The following is a 14,999-nucleotide window of genomic DNA, read 5'->3' as shown; positions in this document are numbered from 1 at the left end:
ATCCTGGGTCCTAAGGAAATTCTTTCCAAACTCAACACTAAATACACTCACTTCACCATCGACCACTAATATATCCGTCTCTACATCTGTAAAGACCCTTGTCGTCTACTTAGACTCTACACTCTCGATGACAAGACAGGTCAGCGCAATCTCTTCTGCCTCTGCTCACACCACAAAACCTGCAACTGCCATAAAACCCTTTCTAACCACTCAAAACTGCCTATCCATAGCCAGAGCCACAATAGGAGCCAGACTCGATTACTGCAATGCCCTTCTGGCAGGCACCGCTACTAAAAACATCAACAGGCTACAAATGATACAAAACAACGCGCTGCATGCAGCCCTACACATTCCAAAAAGGTACCATATATCCCAGGCCAGACGCGAAGCACACTGGCTCCCAGTCAAGGAAAGGATCAATTTCAAAATTCTCACCCTTAAGCACAAATGCATCAATCTCTCTGCCCCATCCTACCTTTCAGAAACTATATCCAAAAACATTTCTGCCCGCCCCACAAGGCGCCACCATGCAAACCAACTCTGCATACCCTCCATAAAAAGAGCCAACGCCGGCGGCATTGGCTTCCCCACAGTGCTGTAGCACACAAATAACAGATGGATGATTGCTAAAAAGTTATTCCTGCTGCTGCGTCCCTAGCGATAATCTTATTAGCCCTGTGTTAAAGAACCTCCTATGGTATTGATGCCAGCCCTAGTTGGTGCTGGTGTGCCGACTACCAATGGAATGTGGAGGTCCTGACCCTTTCCTCTCTCACTACTTTCCTGATTTCTAAAAGAAAGTGCACACCTTTTGGGGGTCGGTATATATGTTTAATGTTGCCGCCTCCAAATTGTGTGTCTTATCATAAAATAAATTCAAAAGGCCATAGGCCAGGGAATATAATTAAAAAGAGCTAGTTCTCTCTTCGCCTAATATGGGGATAGAGGTAAGTAGCAATGATAATTCTTTTTTATACGATCCCTTTCATCTGTGTATGTGGGGTATCGGAGTCTGGGTTGTCAGGCCAGTACTACTAAACTAATGGTCAACCGGTTTCAGCGGGATTCTTTAGTGGCCGCTTTCTTCAGGACGAATACTGCTGATTGAGGTGTTCTCTATATGGTCTTCAAATCTTTGCAGATTATGAGGATATTTTCGGGTATCCAGTGGGCTTGTTGGTTCAATCCCCAAGACCTAAAAGGTAAAACAAGAAGAGACAAAGTGGAGCTAGCATCAGTCTTTAAGTACTTGTATAGTGGGCAGTCTATCCGCAGAGTCTAAGGATATATTAAGTTACCTGTGCTCATTGCGCAATAGTTTGATTTCTTATTTTCCTTCTCGTGAACAGACCTTGAATTCAATTGAAGATCTCTTATTGGAATCTGAAAATAAGTAGATAATGGATGCTAGTGTCCAAATCGATTTACAGTTGATCATTATCACTTATAGATTGCATACAGAACAAACTAGCATATTCTTTCACCTGTTTTCTCTGCTTCATTTCTTTAAGAAGAGAGACAGGATCGGGTTCACTGTCATCTGGGTAAAGTTCCTTGGAGTTTGCTCCTGTAGGTAAAACAGTAAGATCATTCAGGTGATTGTCTATGGACGTCTGCAATTTTAGAGATACATATATGGAGGGCCACTGTAATCGGTGGTGGTCCATAGTTTAATTACATAAAAGTCTGTCTGGTCGTGTGACCATCCTTATGTGTCACATACAGGTTTACTAGTGTTTAGTCTCGTACTGATATTTCCGCCCTTTCTGTGCATTGGCGTTATATCTGCTTGGTAATTCAAATATTTTGTACTCTATAGATACCCAGGATCGCTAATGCGCTGTATTTCTGTTTCTAAGTTCATAAAAATCCCCACCCTTTGTTGTTCACTTAATGGTGGTTCTACCATCTTTCCCCAGGGCTGGCTTGATGTTTGGTCACTGTATGGGAATCGAGTTAACGCCAGCCCTCAATATCCTTAGTGTCCGCTTGCTTCCACTTTTTTAGCAGTATCTGCATAGGTTCTATCGTCATGCTGTTTTTTGATCTGGATAGGCAGTGCCTATGCTTCCTTGTATTTACGTGAATAACTCCAAAAATTAAACGCTCACCTTAGATCTAATTCGTGTTATTCCGCGTCCGACAGTTGCTATAGACGCCATCTTGAATGGTTGCGTCTATATACAACGTCGTGATCGGGTGATCGAAGGCATACCTACGTGGCAATATTACATTAGGCATGGCCGCGTAGCCGCATATATTCCTTAGTAGGGTTTTGCAGCCAAGACACTTAGGATATTGAATTAGAAGCCGTATTCAAGCCAAGTGTTAGTTTGTGTGTCTATATTTCCTACTCGGTTGATCCCACCTCGTGGAATTCTGGAAGATGTAGTCCCAGATATTCCCCACTTCATAGAAAGACGGAAAAGTGGGAATCTATGTGTTGGACTATTTCATAAAGTGGAAAGTGTCCACTCTTGTGTGTGTGGCGCCATGGCTACCTGTATGCCCTTGTGGCAATTGGTCAAACATTTAGTTCTATAGATGCTTATCAAATCGCAAGCTATATCGGGATATGAAGTATAACGCTGAGGTCTGTTGTGGCTCATAGTCCGTTCATGACAGGCTATATTAGGGAAACCAGTATGTAGTATTGGGCAAAGAGCTCCTCTGGTCCATTTTTACTTATATTAGTGTGGAATTCCCCAGAACTGGAGAGGCCTGGTTGTGTGCGGTGCCATTTACTCACTGGACCGCCAAGGATTGCCAACACATTTCTTCGTTGAGGCCATGTATATGACTGTGTAGCCTAAAAATCCATTGTTGTTCTCTTCTTAGTAAAAGAGCTGAGATATTACCGCCTCTTTTTGATATTCTCACCTTCTCCAGTATTGTCCATCTGAGGTCATTTTCTGTGTGGTCTTTGTCAATATAATGTTCCACCAAGGGGGCAGTTCTTTTTTTAGTCCTGATATTGGACCTGTGTCCCCCAATCCGTATTTTAATTGCTCTCGTTGTCATTCCGATATATTTTTTGTTACAAGGGCATTGTATCATATATACCACATTAGTGGTATTACAGTTCGTAAAGCTCATCTGTTCCCACGGATATTGCCAACTTATATCTATGGATGTGGTCCATTGGGTGAATTTGCAGACTATACAATTTCCACACGGTGTGTGTCCCTGGGGCCTTGATGTATTCCACAGTTTCTGTCGAATTGGTTGCATCTTTGTACGTGTGTACTAAGGAATCCCTCAGGTATTTTTTCCTTCTTATTGCAAAGAGGGGAGCAGGGAGATTATTGCCTTCTATATTTAGTATATGCCAGGCTTTCCATATTTCTTTCTTTAGGCGGTTGGTGACTGGAGAATGACTAAATACTGCTGTGATTGCATTTTCATCTCTTTCTCTTGTCATGTTGATTGAGGTGTCATGATGCCTACCCCCGGGCATCCGGATCGAGTCCATCAGCCCCGGGAGCAGGCATCCAGATACTCATGAAAACCCCAACAGCCCCGGCTGGGGGCTGTTTGGTTTCAGTCCTGGCGCCCTAGGTGCCAGGCTCATAGACTTTACTTAACAGACCATGCTACAAATGAGTCCAAGCCAACGTGAGGCCTGGATGGGACTATTTTATTACAGGGACTATTTTTTACTCGGGTGTGGTTCTGTGGAACTTCTTACCTGGGACTACTTTGCAGGCTATTTAAACCACACCCGAACAGCAGCTCATGGTTTGCGTTATTCTGCATCCAGCAGCGTAACGCTCACCGTGTCTGCAAGTCAGCATCCAGTCTTCTGCCACGCCCGCCTCGAATCCGCAGCTCCTAGACAAAAGGAAAAGAAAGGAGAAGAGGTTAGATCAGACATTATTTGATTCCTTACCTGATTCCGGACCCAGCACATCTCCGAGCCTAGAAAGGACATTATTTCAGCACGCGTCGCTTCGCCAGCAGCAGCGCCGCGTTATACTAACCAGTCCACCGCATCTTTCAACTCGGCACTGCCTCCATTTTCTTTGTCGAAACCCAGCACCTGGGGGGAAAACAAAAGGAATAACAAGGTGAGCCGAGAAACCCGACAAAGACTATCTCTTTGCCACCATAGGCTTACCTGCTTTACCACCGCAGGTATTATCCTTTAATTCCCTGCATCTTTCTATGCCGCACCTATAAAGGGAGAGAAAACAGCAAGTTAAACTCGTGCAACTTTTACCGGACAGTGTTTGGTAATACAGACTCTTACCTGAAAGCCATCAGCTGCCTCCAGGCAATATTCTTTTGGACCCAGCTGCAACCTAACGAGGGAATGGAACAAGAGTGAACATCGGACATATTTAACTCTTTGAACTTTATAGACACTGGAGTCAATATTCCTCCAGTACCTTCAAACCAGTGAAGTAACTGGTATCTACGCGCCCCTGCATGCCATGCAGGATGGAGAGCTCGTCATTTAAAAACATAAGGTGAGGTTACCAAGAGGGGATATCGGAGGTGATTAGTGGGGAGAACGAGAACAGTGGGGGGGGGGGCATCACTAAAGTCCACGGGTGGCTAAATCCCTTTCTCCAATTGCAGCAGAATACTTCTACGAGTCCAGCAGACAAGATTAGGCGGGCCAGTCCAGACTGTCATCTCTTCACTACGCATCACGTTGGTGGAGACCGCAGCTGTCCGGGTCCGATCGACGCCCCTGTGGGAACCAGATGAGCGTAGCATGAGGGTTATTTCTCGCGGTATGTTCCTTGCCCTCTTTTTGGCTTGCTTTATTATTCTATTCGGATAGTTTCTGTCCTTTAAATTGTTCGTCAGTCTTTCCGCTTGTTTGTCAAATTCCATTCTAGAAGTGCAGTTCCTCCTGAATCGGAGAAACTGCCCGAATGGTAGATTTTCTTTTAGAGATCTTTGATGGAAGCTGTTATAATCAAGGAGGGAGTTTCTGTCCGTGGGTTTTTGAAATACAGTGGTTTCAAAATTACGCCCTGACCTTGTGATTTTCAGATCGAGAAAGGTGGCTTCGGTTTTACTAGCCTCATATGTAAATTTGAGAAAGGGATTGAGTGTGTTAATCCATTCGATGAATCTATTCAATGTTGCCCTATCTCAATCAAACAGGAGAATGTCGTCGATGTAACGACGGTAACTCACAATGTTGTTGGAGTAGGGATTAGTTGTGGGATATATGTAATTCTCAGTCTGCAATGTATAGGTTGGCCAAAGTCGGTGTGAAAGTTGCGCCCATTGCTGTCCCAGCTATCTAGCTATCTATCTAGCAGTCTTCATTTAAGAAGTAGTTTTTAGTTAGGGCTATTTCCGCCAGTTGCATTATTAATGAGGTGGGCATTTGCAAAGTTTTGGTTTGTAGTATCTTCTCGATCACCTTCAAGGTTTCTCTCTGTGGGATTTTTGAGTATAAAGACTCGATGTCCATGGTCACAATGTAAACATCTTGGCTTTCTAATGTGAGGCTGTCCAGATGGACCAGGACTGCGTGGTGTCTTTTGTATATGAGCGCATTTTGCTGACCTCTTCTCTCAAAAAGAAATCAGCGAATTGTGACAGTGGTTCTCATATAGAACCAATTCCTGATACTATCGGCCGTCCAGGTGTTGGGGACATTCCCGTATGAATTTTAGGAAGAGCGTAAAACGCGGGTCGCCTAGGATTTTGTGGACTCAAAAATGCTGCTTCTTTGGCGCTGATACGGCCTTCTGCTTCCTCAATAATAGGATTGATCATGTTCCTTAGTCTCTCTGTAGGGTCACTTACATGTTTCTGATAGGTAGCTCGATCTCTTATTAAGGTATTATTAATAGTCTCCTTTATTCATGATGACAATGGCTCCCCCTTTGTCTGCCGGTTTTATAATTATTTCTCCGTTTGTCTGCAATTCTTTCAAGGCTACACTCTCAAGCTTTGTCATGTTATGAAAGCCGTTTGTGCTTCTGCTTCAATTTCCTCTAGTTTTTTTAGAATCATTTTTTCAAAAGCCTGAGACTCCACTGTTATGGCATGTGGGGACGGATAGTAAGTTGATTTATTATGTAGCCCCGTGACATCGGGTGTTCCTTCATAGATGTTCTGGGAGAAATATTGTTTCAGCCGAATCTTTCTCATCAATTGAGTAATCTCAATTCTAGTCTGAAACGGATCATGCACCTAAACTCTGGAATGCCCTGCCCAACGCACTCAGAGCAGAACCTTCCTTACTCGCCTTTCGCAAATCCCTCAAAACCACACTATTCATATAACACTCACTACACTCTAGCGCCCAAGCCCTCCTTGCCCGGCGAAACCCACAAGCTGCTCTATATATGCTATCCTCTATGTACCCCAAGATGAACCGTAAATGCAAATATCAATGTCATTTCTAAGCCTTCCTTTGTAACCAGCAATGTTTATATGTAACAGTGCCACGATGCGCCTTAAAAATACGAATAAATAAATAATATTTTTAGATTGTATTTGTTCCATTGTCAGTTCCTTATTGGATATCTCTATTGATGGCTTCATTATAGTGATTGGTACACTCATACCCAACAGTAAGATTAATTGGCGAGAGGTGACTCCTGAATGTAGCATTTAGCTTAAGCAAGCTTTGTGTTTAATTTTGTGCATTTTTAGCTTGGTGGTACACTCTCAAGACTATTACTGACATAGAATTGATTGAACACCGACACCCTTGGAAAACATAACCAAAGTGTTCATTCTTGTAGTACATACTGTGACAAAGTTCACTGCCTCGCTCTAGGGACACCCAGTGCGTGACCAAGGGGACTGGGAGCCTCACTAATAGAGAGGATGATGGACTCTGGGGCTGCAAGGACAGGATCCCCTGTGTACCCGTCCTTAGTTCCTGTCTAATGGCTGGGGACAATAACCGATGGAATCTATCTGAATTGCCTCTGTAGATTAAAGAGCCTTAAAGTTTCACAAACCAGACCTGAAGTACCAGAGTGGAAAAAGACTTGTGGACATTGAGCTTTGTAAAAAAAAGAAGAAAAAAAAGACTCCACACCAACACCGTTTACTGCTAGCAAAAGACCAGCAGTGGAGAATAACTTGCTTTAAGGCACAGATATTCTCTGAGCATTGAGTTCTCACAAGTGATATGTTGCTAGCTCACTGTTTACCAGCAACATTTTCACATGTGAATTATACAGTCTTAACAAAACATTATGTATCGGCAGAATCTTCCCTCACAAGTGATAGAATGTTGCAATTTGAGTGAAGGCGTTAATTCATTTCTCACTCAGGATTCAAGCAGCTTTCAAAGGATATATCAGCATCATTTCACATATTGTGGAAGCAGGGGAGCTGTGCCTTTCCCAGGCATTGCTCTGCGGTCTCAGAAAATGGTAAGTAGCCTCCAAGATGATGAACAGGCCAAATAAAGACTTATTCTGGCCCTTAAAACCCAGTCAGCTCAGGTTAGCCTAGTTGTAGCAGTCAATCCCAACCTCTCTAATCCTGGACCCAGGTGCAGGCCCTCACAAATGGCTTCGCCCATTGAGAAGGAGCACAGCACTATAAAAGGGCACATGCGCAGTCTTTGTGTTTGGAGAAAGAGTTGGAGGGAAGAGCTTGGCAGAGATTGGTGAACATGGAGTGTGCAAAGGAGGTTCAAGGAGAGATCCAGGGGGCTGGGTGGGTCCCGGCAAAGGAAGGCTGAGTGGCTAAAAACCCAGGAGGTTCGGGCCAGAAGGGTAAGGTTCAAGAGGCTGATTAAGGCCAGACCACAAAGGCCTGAATCTGGAGCTGGAAGGAGCATCCCTGGAGGCTGAGGCCAGTCCAGAAGGGAACCAGTTCTGGATAGCTCTGAACAGTTGCAGAGGATATATGGATGAGGACGAGGAGGAGGACGATGACGAGGAGAGGAGGGTAAGACACAGGTTGGTAACATACATATGCAAGAATTTGGTGATAGGAGAGTTTGGAAGCAGGACAAGTAGACTTGCAGTAACAAAGAGGTTGGTAAGATATGGCAGGTGGTTTGCAAGATGTTTAATGATGTTGGGGAATTCCAGGGGGGGTGGTGATAGTTTGGAGGGATGGTGCTAGTTGGGAGGAGGTTGGTAAAGTCAATAAATACTGTGTGAAGGGTTTCTGGAAGTTAGTGGAGAAGAAACGAAGTCTGTGGCTGTAAAGTAGGTTGATCAACCATACCTGGAAGTGCTGTATGATTATAAGGAGGAAGTTGGAGTATTTGAGGATTAGGAGGAGGATGGTGGTGAATATCGGGAGGTTGGAGGTTATCGGGAGCGTTAAGGGAGAGGTGGAGAACTTTTCAGACATTTCAGAGGAGACCCGAGATGGAAATGGTAGAGTAAGGTGGTTTGAGAGAAAAAGGAGATCGGAGCATACCCAGAAGAGTCAGGAAGATGTGAGGAGAGCAGAGAGTATTAGGGGGTGGTTGATGAGAATAAGGAGGCTAATAATCATCAGGTGATAAAGGAACCTGAAAGTCCAACCAGAAAAGTTTCTAGGCCCAGTTGGCCCCAAACAGTGGAGATGGGAGGAGGAACACATGGCCATTTGTTTAGAGTTCAGAGAGTCTGATGAGGGGACCAATACCAGTACACTGAAGGGAAGAAATGGACTATTCCGGGAGACGCTACCTTGAAGGGGACAATACACCCTTACTCTGTGGTTCTGTCAGACCAGGAGACTAGTAGCCTCAAGGAGCAGCAATACCTGAGGGGAAGCTGGACACTTCCTCTGGTTTTTACTCTGGCAGTATCTTTTCTTCCTTGATGCAGGCCCAGTGAAACTGGTAGGCCGCTGACAGACCGAGAAGGGTTCAGAACCCCTAAAAGCCAGAACTGGAGGACTAACAGAACCTGGCCCTGAGTGTACCAGTGACATTTGAGTAATGTATTCCCCCCCCACCCCCCCAAAGACCCTAGGGCCAACCAATATACAATACATTTCAAGTTTTTGTGATGCATTTTGAAATGGTCATTTGATTAATTGTATATTTTTTCTGAAGTTTTTGCAATTTCTATGGTTGAATTCAAACTTGATAAGAATTTTCTTAAACTAGTGGGTGAATGCAATAGGTATTGAGTACATTGCGTGGCAATCACATACCACTGTTGTAAACTATTGATCTGTTTATCAGATATTAGACGGTGTGCAGGCGACGGGAGCTCCCAAATTTTGGTAACATCTTTCTTTTTCTAATTTATTCAAAAGACCATTCCCTTCATTAAGTTACCCGTACACTACCTAGGCCCTAGAAAGGGTACCATCCAGTTGAAGCTCTGTTTTGTTTACACCATCCTCTGCACACTTACCTCCATAACATTTATTTGAGGGGATTGTGTCCTCCGATTTATTCCACATCTATAACAGTAATCGCCACAGCTGTGCTGCTTCGAAAAACAATTCTGCGTCTGACGTCGATACGCTGTCCCTCGAGGGCCTCTGTTGAGCGCCGACGTCACTGGATGTCTTATATATAGGACGCATGACGCCCGTAGCCTCGGTTCTGTTTTTTCCGCGAACATGTTCGCTTCGGAATCTCGGCACGGCTCGGTTCTTCTACTGTTGAATCGGTTCTTCGTTCTTGGTTTCTTGTGAGAATCAAGTCTTTGTCTTCTACCCCGAGGTCAGGCTTCAAGAAGTGCCGCGACTGCGGTTCCAAGATGTTACTTACGGACCTGCACAACGTCTGCCTGTGGTGCCTCGGCGAGGACCACGCTACCGATGACTGCAATGAATGCCAGTCTTTGACGCAGAAGTCCTTGCGGAAGAAGAATCTATCTGTAGGTAGGGTTTTCAAACCCTGTAATTCGAAATCCGTGGGGCTTTCGACCGACGATTCGAGGGGCGACTCTCCGTGTCGGCGTAAATCCAGTGGGGTCTCGGTCCCGGAGTGGTTCCCGCCATTCCTCTGCCTCTTCTAGGCACTCTCGGAAGCACCGTCACTGGTCCCCTTCCCTCTCCTTGTCCGAGGACTCTGCCAGACGGCGGGTAGCTTGTCCCAGCAAGCATTCATCTCTGGCGGAATTGGACGCATTTTGCAAGGAGATGATGGCGATTTTCGAATCACAGGGCTCCGTTCCATCCGCGCCTTCGAGGGAAGCCGACAAGAAACACGCTAGGGCCACCGCCAGCACGCCTTTGGGCTCGGGTGGTCGACGTGATCATCCGGAGCAGTTGAGGTCCCGATCGGACAAGGTAGATGGCTCTACCCATGCCCGCTCCAGGTCCCGGTCCTCGACGCCCTCGAGACAGTTGGAGCCTGTGAGGCCTTGTAAGAAGGCATCAATGCCAACGGCGCCATGTCCGTCAAGGGGCTTTTGAGGCTCCACCTCCGAGGAAATCATCAGCACCGAGGCCGTCGAAGGACACGCTCGGGGCTCCGGCCTCGAAGAAGTCGGCACCTCGCTCGACGCCTATTCCGTCGACGCCCTTGATGCCTTTTGAGGCGGCTTTATCGGAGCTGCCCCGGAGACGAGTGGAAACCCTGAGGAAGGCCGTGAGTAAATCAGTGAGGCCTGTGTTTGAGCCTTTTTCTGTACCCTCATCCAGAGATTTATCCCAGCCTTTGGATTACATCTCAGAGGTGGATGAATGGTCAGATGTGGAGGGGTTTGTTCCTCCTGAGGTTCCTGATGACCTGTTATCAGGTCATAGCCAGAAGGAAGACCTGCATCAATCCTTGCATGACGCCAGTGGTCTGGACACCTCTCCAGAGGTTGAGTTTGGCAGGCCTGAGCCTGGAACGCACGCCAAGTCGTCATACAAGCGTCTCATGTCGAGGGTGACTGAGTACTTGGGGTGGTCTGCTCCACCTGTGGATTTTCTGCAGGATGACCTGACAGATATTTTGGACCAAGGTCCACCCACGGGCCCGGTGCTGCCATTTCATATGGCCTTACAAAGAAGGGTGGCGGCGGCTTGGACTGCTCCGCAGAGTCTCCCGGCATTGAATATGTCGCTACCGAAAAAATACCATCCAGCCAGTGGCGACCCGGGCTACTTGTCTTTGCACCCCACTCCGGACGTTTGGTGGTGCAGGCGGCTACGGCCCCGGCAAAGCAGGCTGCGTACCCTACCATCCCTCCGTATAGGGACAATAAGCGCGTTGACCGTTGGGCGAAGAAAGTGTTCATCTGGGGGTATGGCTTTAAAGGCAGTCAACTCCGTTTGTGCCTTGGCAAGATTCACTCACACTCTGTGGAACTGTGTATCTTTGGCCGCTGAACATATTCCCAAAGGGGAGGAATGGGATGGTTTTCTTGCTCTCGTTCAGGATGGCAAAGATGCCATGTGTGAATCCGTTCAGTCGGGTCTGGACGTGGCAGACTGTCAGTCGGTACATGTCGGCGAGCACCGTGATGCGCAGGTTTGCATGGTTGCAGATGTCGGGGTTTGCTCCTGATGTACAGTCCCAGCTTCTCAGCATGCCCTTTGATGGTGACCATCTTTTTGGCAGCATGGCTGACGAGAGCCTTGAGAGGTTACAGACTTGCAAAGCTGCAGCGAAGTCGTTGAACGCTGCAGTACGTCAACCTCTGCCTTTTCGTCCTAGGGGACAGCAATGGAGGGGAGGTTCCTTTCGATACTACTCTTCCTTTGGTAGATCAAGGGGTGCTGCCAGTCAAAGGGACAAACGTAGGAGTACCAGAGGTGGAAAACAAGGTACTCAAGGTGCCAAGGCCGCTCAGGCAGTTGCCTCTTTGCCCTCAGGCACTGCCGCAGCCGCTTCAGCTCAGTCATGAGGCCATGTTCCATGTTTCACCGGTTGGTGGAAGGCTGGCGCAGCATCTTGTAGAGTGCCATTACTTCAGATGTGTGGGTTCTGGAGATCATAGCCCACAGCTCCTGTCTTCCTTTCCAGCAGAGGCCTCACGACAATCCACCGGGCAAGCTCTCTTTGAAGAGTCCGAATCCGCTCCTTGCACAGGAAATAAAATCCCTGCTTGAGAAAGGCGCCATAGAACTGGTGCCTGTAGCGGAGAGGAACAAGGGATGGTATTCCCCATATTTTTTGATCCCGAAAAAAAGACGGGAGATTGAGACCCATCATGGACTTGCGTGGTTTGAACAAGCCCCTCAGGAAGGACAAGTTCAAGATGGTTACTCTCTCTCGTCCCCCAGGCCCTTCAACTTCAGGACTGGTTGGTGTCTCTCGACCTCAAGGATGCTTACTTTCATGTGCCGATTCATTCCAAGCACAAAAAGTACCTGCGGTTGGCGACTCGCATTTTCTGTTTCGGGTCCTGCCGTTTGGATTGACCTCTGCCCGAGGGTCTTCACCAAGCTCATGGTGGTGGTGGCAGCGTATCTCAGGAAAGGGGGGATTTACGTCTACCCCTACCTGGACGATTGGTTGATCAGGCGCGCTCTCCTGAGGAAGTTCTGGATCATCTGTCACCTGCCACTCCCTTAACAGGCTGGGCTTCTCCCTCAACTTAAAGAAGTCCCACTTGACGCCAACACAGCGGCTCCAGTACATCGGAGCAGTGCTCCACACATCCTTGGGGCTGTGTTCGCCTCCCCGGTGAGGGCTCATCACATTCTGCAGATGGTGTACAAGTTTCAACATGTCCAGAGTGTCCCGGCGTTCGAGTTCTTGAGGTTGCTCGGCCTCATGGCATCCTGCATTTTACTGGTGCCAGAGGCCAGGTTGTGGATGAGATCTCTGCAATGGGCTCTCAAGATGCAGTGGTCGCAGTCCTCCAGCTGGATGTCGGATCCCGTTCAGGTGCCGCCCTCGGTCGCCCAGGATCTTCTGTGGTGGGCCGTTGAAGGCAATCTGATGAAGAGGGCTCCATTTTGGCTACCCTGGCCGGAGGTGACTATCGTGATGGGCGCAGCCCTCACGGATGGGGAGCTCATGCCAACGAGTTGACAGTCCGCGGTCGTTGGTCTCTGTCGGGGTCCAGAATCCATATCAATCTTTTGGAGCTCAGGGCCTTCCGGTTAGCCCTGAAGGCTTTTCTGCCATCTGTGCGGGGGAAGAATGTCCTGATTCTAATGGACAATACAGTGGACATGCACTACCTCAACAAAAAGGGGAGGGCAAGGTCTCTCCCACTGTGCAGAGAGGCAATGCAGCTCTGGTTCTGGGCCATCCAGCAGGAAATTTCGATCTCGGCAGTTCATCTGTCCAGAGATGAAAACGAGGCGGCGGACTCTGAACAGGCAGAACACGGTCTCTCACGAGTGGGAGCTGGCTCAGGAAGTTTTTTTGGAGAACCAGAACGCCTGCAACAAAGTCCCTGTACCGTTGCCGTTGGAAAGAGTTCTGCGACTGGTGCAGGGTTAACAATGTGGATCCTTTTTCATGTGCCATTCCTGTGGTTCTGTCTTTTTTTCTTTCGTTTGCCCACAAGGGCCTGCAAGTGGGTACCTTAAGCGCTCGTCTGAGAAGTGTGCTTACTTTAAGATTCCTTTTGATTTCTCAGTTTCTGAAAGGGCTCACTAATGTGTTCCCACTGTCACCTTTCCAGGTGCCTGGTGGGGATTTGAACCTGGTTCTAAAATTCCTAATGGGTGTTCCGTTTGAGCCTTTACAATCTTGTCCTTTGAGACTGTTGACCTTGAAAACTGTATTTTTAGTTGCGGTTACTTCCGCCCGCAGAGTGAGTGAGCTGCAGGCACTTTCTGTTAAGCCACCCTTCAGTGTTCCATAAGGACATGGTTGTCCTTAGGGTTCGTCCTTCTTTTCTTCCAAAAGTTGTTGGAATTTCATTTAAGCCAGAAAGTCATTCTTCCGGCGTTCTATCCTCCACCGCATCCTGTAAGGAAGAGGAGAGGCTCCATAGGTTGGATCCTAGGAGAGCTTTAAGTTTCTACATCTCACGCATGTCCCAGTTCAGAGTGGACGATCAGCTCTTTGTAGGATATCTGGAAGGCGTTTGGGTCAAGCTGTTACTTAGCAGACCTTGTCCAGGTGGATTATCTTGACAATCTCTGAATGTTACTGTTTGGTGGGTAAGGACCCTCTGGTAGGCTTAAGGGCTCATTCTACTAGGGGTGTGGCTGCCTCTACTGCTCTGCAGAGGGGTGTACCGATTTGTAATATCTGTGAAGCAGCCACATGGGCCTCTGTCCATACTTTTGTAAAACACTACTCTCTGGATTCTATACACGGGCAAGTTTTAGCCTTTGGTAAGGCGGTCCGCTATTCTGCAATTTGATTGGGCATTCTGAAATTCTTTTGCCACCTACAAACGTTGATACTGCTTTGGGAGTCTGTCATAGATGTGGAATACGTCAGAGACACAATCCCCTCGAAGAAAAAGTTACTTTCTTACCTGGTAATGTTCTTTCAATGGGATGTTCCTCAAACGTATTCCACATCGCACCTCCCAGCCTGCCCCTCTACAGAATTTCTTATGCGATTGCAGCTTACGTTTCCGCAAGGCTTTCTGTAGTCATACTGGCAGAAGATTGGTGCCACACATTCTGGGAAAAAACTACAACTGAGGTTACGTGTGTCGTGCATCCTACATTTAACATTTGGTGACATTGGCGCTCAACGGAGGCCCTCGAGGGACAGCGTATCGACGCAGACGCCGAAAATATTTTCCGAAGCAGCACAGTTGTTGATTACTGTCATAGATGTGGAACACGTCGGAGGAACATCCCATCAAAAAAACGTTACCAGGTAAGAAAGTTACTTATTCTTTTAAAAGAATAGTTTGTTCTGGCTGTTGAGTTGATAACGTCACATTTTGTGTCCACATATATGAACTTCCTTGCATGAAGATTGATTTGCCTTTCTACTTGCCAACAACAGTTTTGATAAGCCATTGAATATTTGCTGTTTGTTTTCTTTTATAGAATCCATGCCCAGAGTCTAGTGCTTCCTTCCTCTCCAAAATTACGTTCTGGTGGATTACTGGGTAAGTGTATTGTCTTTCAGATTTACTCCCCATTTGTTGACGCACAATAGTTTCACACACTTGGGCTAGACCGATAGTTACTTTCTCTTTAGTAGCTATGTGTACTATTAATAACTTTTATTATGTTAAGTCTAG

The 14,999-nt window shown here is 46.9% G+C and overlaps 1 protein-coding gene across 2 annotated transcripts in view; it reads left to right on the top strand.

Moving 5' to 3' along the window:
• The window catches only part of ABCC1 (ATP binding cassette subfamily C member 1 (ABCC1 blood group)), a 2,255,476-nt gene that overhangs the window by 448,125 nt on the left and 1,792,352 nt on the right, over nucleotides 1-14,999 (top strand). For both annotated transcript variants that reach the window (XM_069647115.1, XM_069647114.1), the window contains exon 6: nucleotides 14,803-14,864. In XM_069647115.1, the coding sequence (XP_069503216.1) occupies nucleotides 14,803-14,864 (62 nt within the window). The remainder of the gene's footprint in view (nucleotides 1-14,802; nucleotides 14,865-14,999) is intronic.

The sequence above is a fragment of the Ambystoma mexicanum genome, chromosome 2q (assembly GCF_040938575.1).
Source record: "Ambystoma mexicanum isolate Mex_15411 chromosome 2q, UKY_AmexF1_1, whole genome shotgun sequence".
NCBI lineage: Eukaryota > Metazoa > Chordata > Amphibia > Caudata > Ambystomatidae > Ambystoma > Ambystoma mexicanum.
The sequence above is the reverse complement of the archived record's forward strand: the minus strand, read 5'-3'. Positions and strand labels throughout refer to the sequence as shown.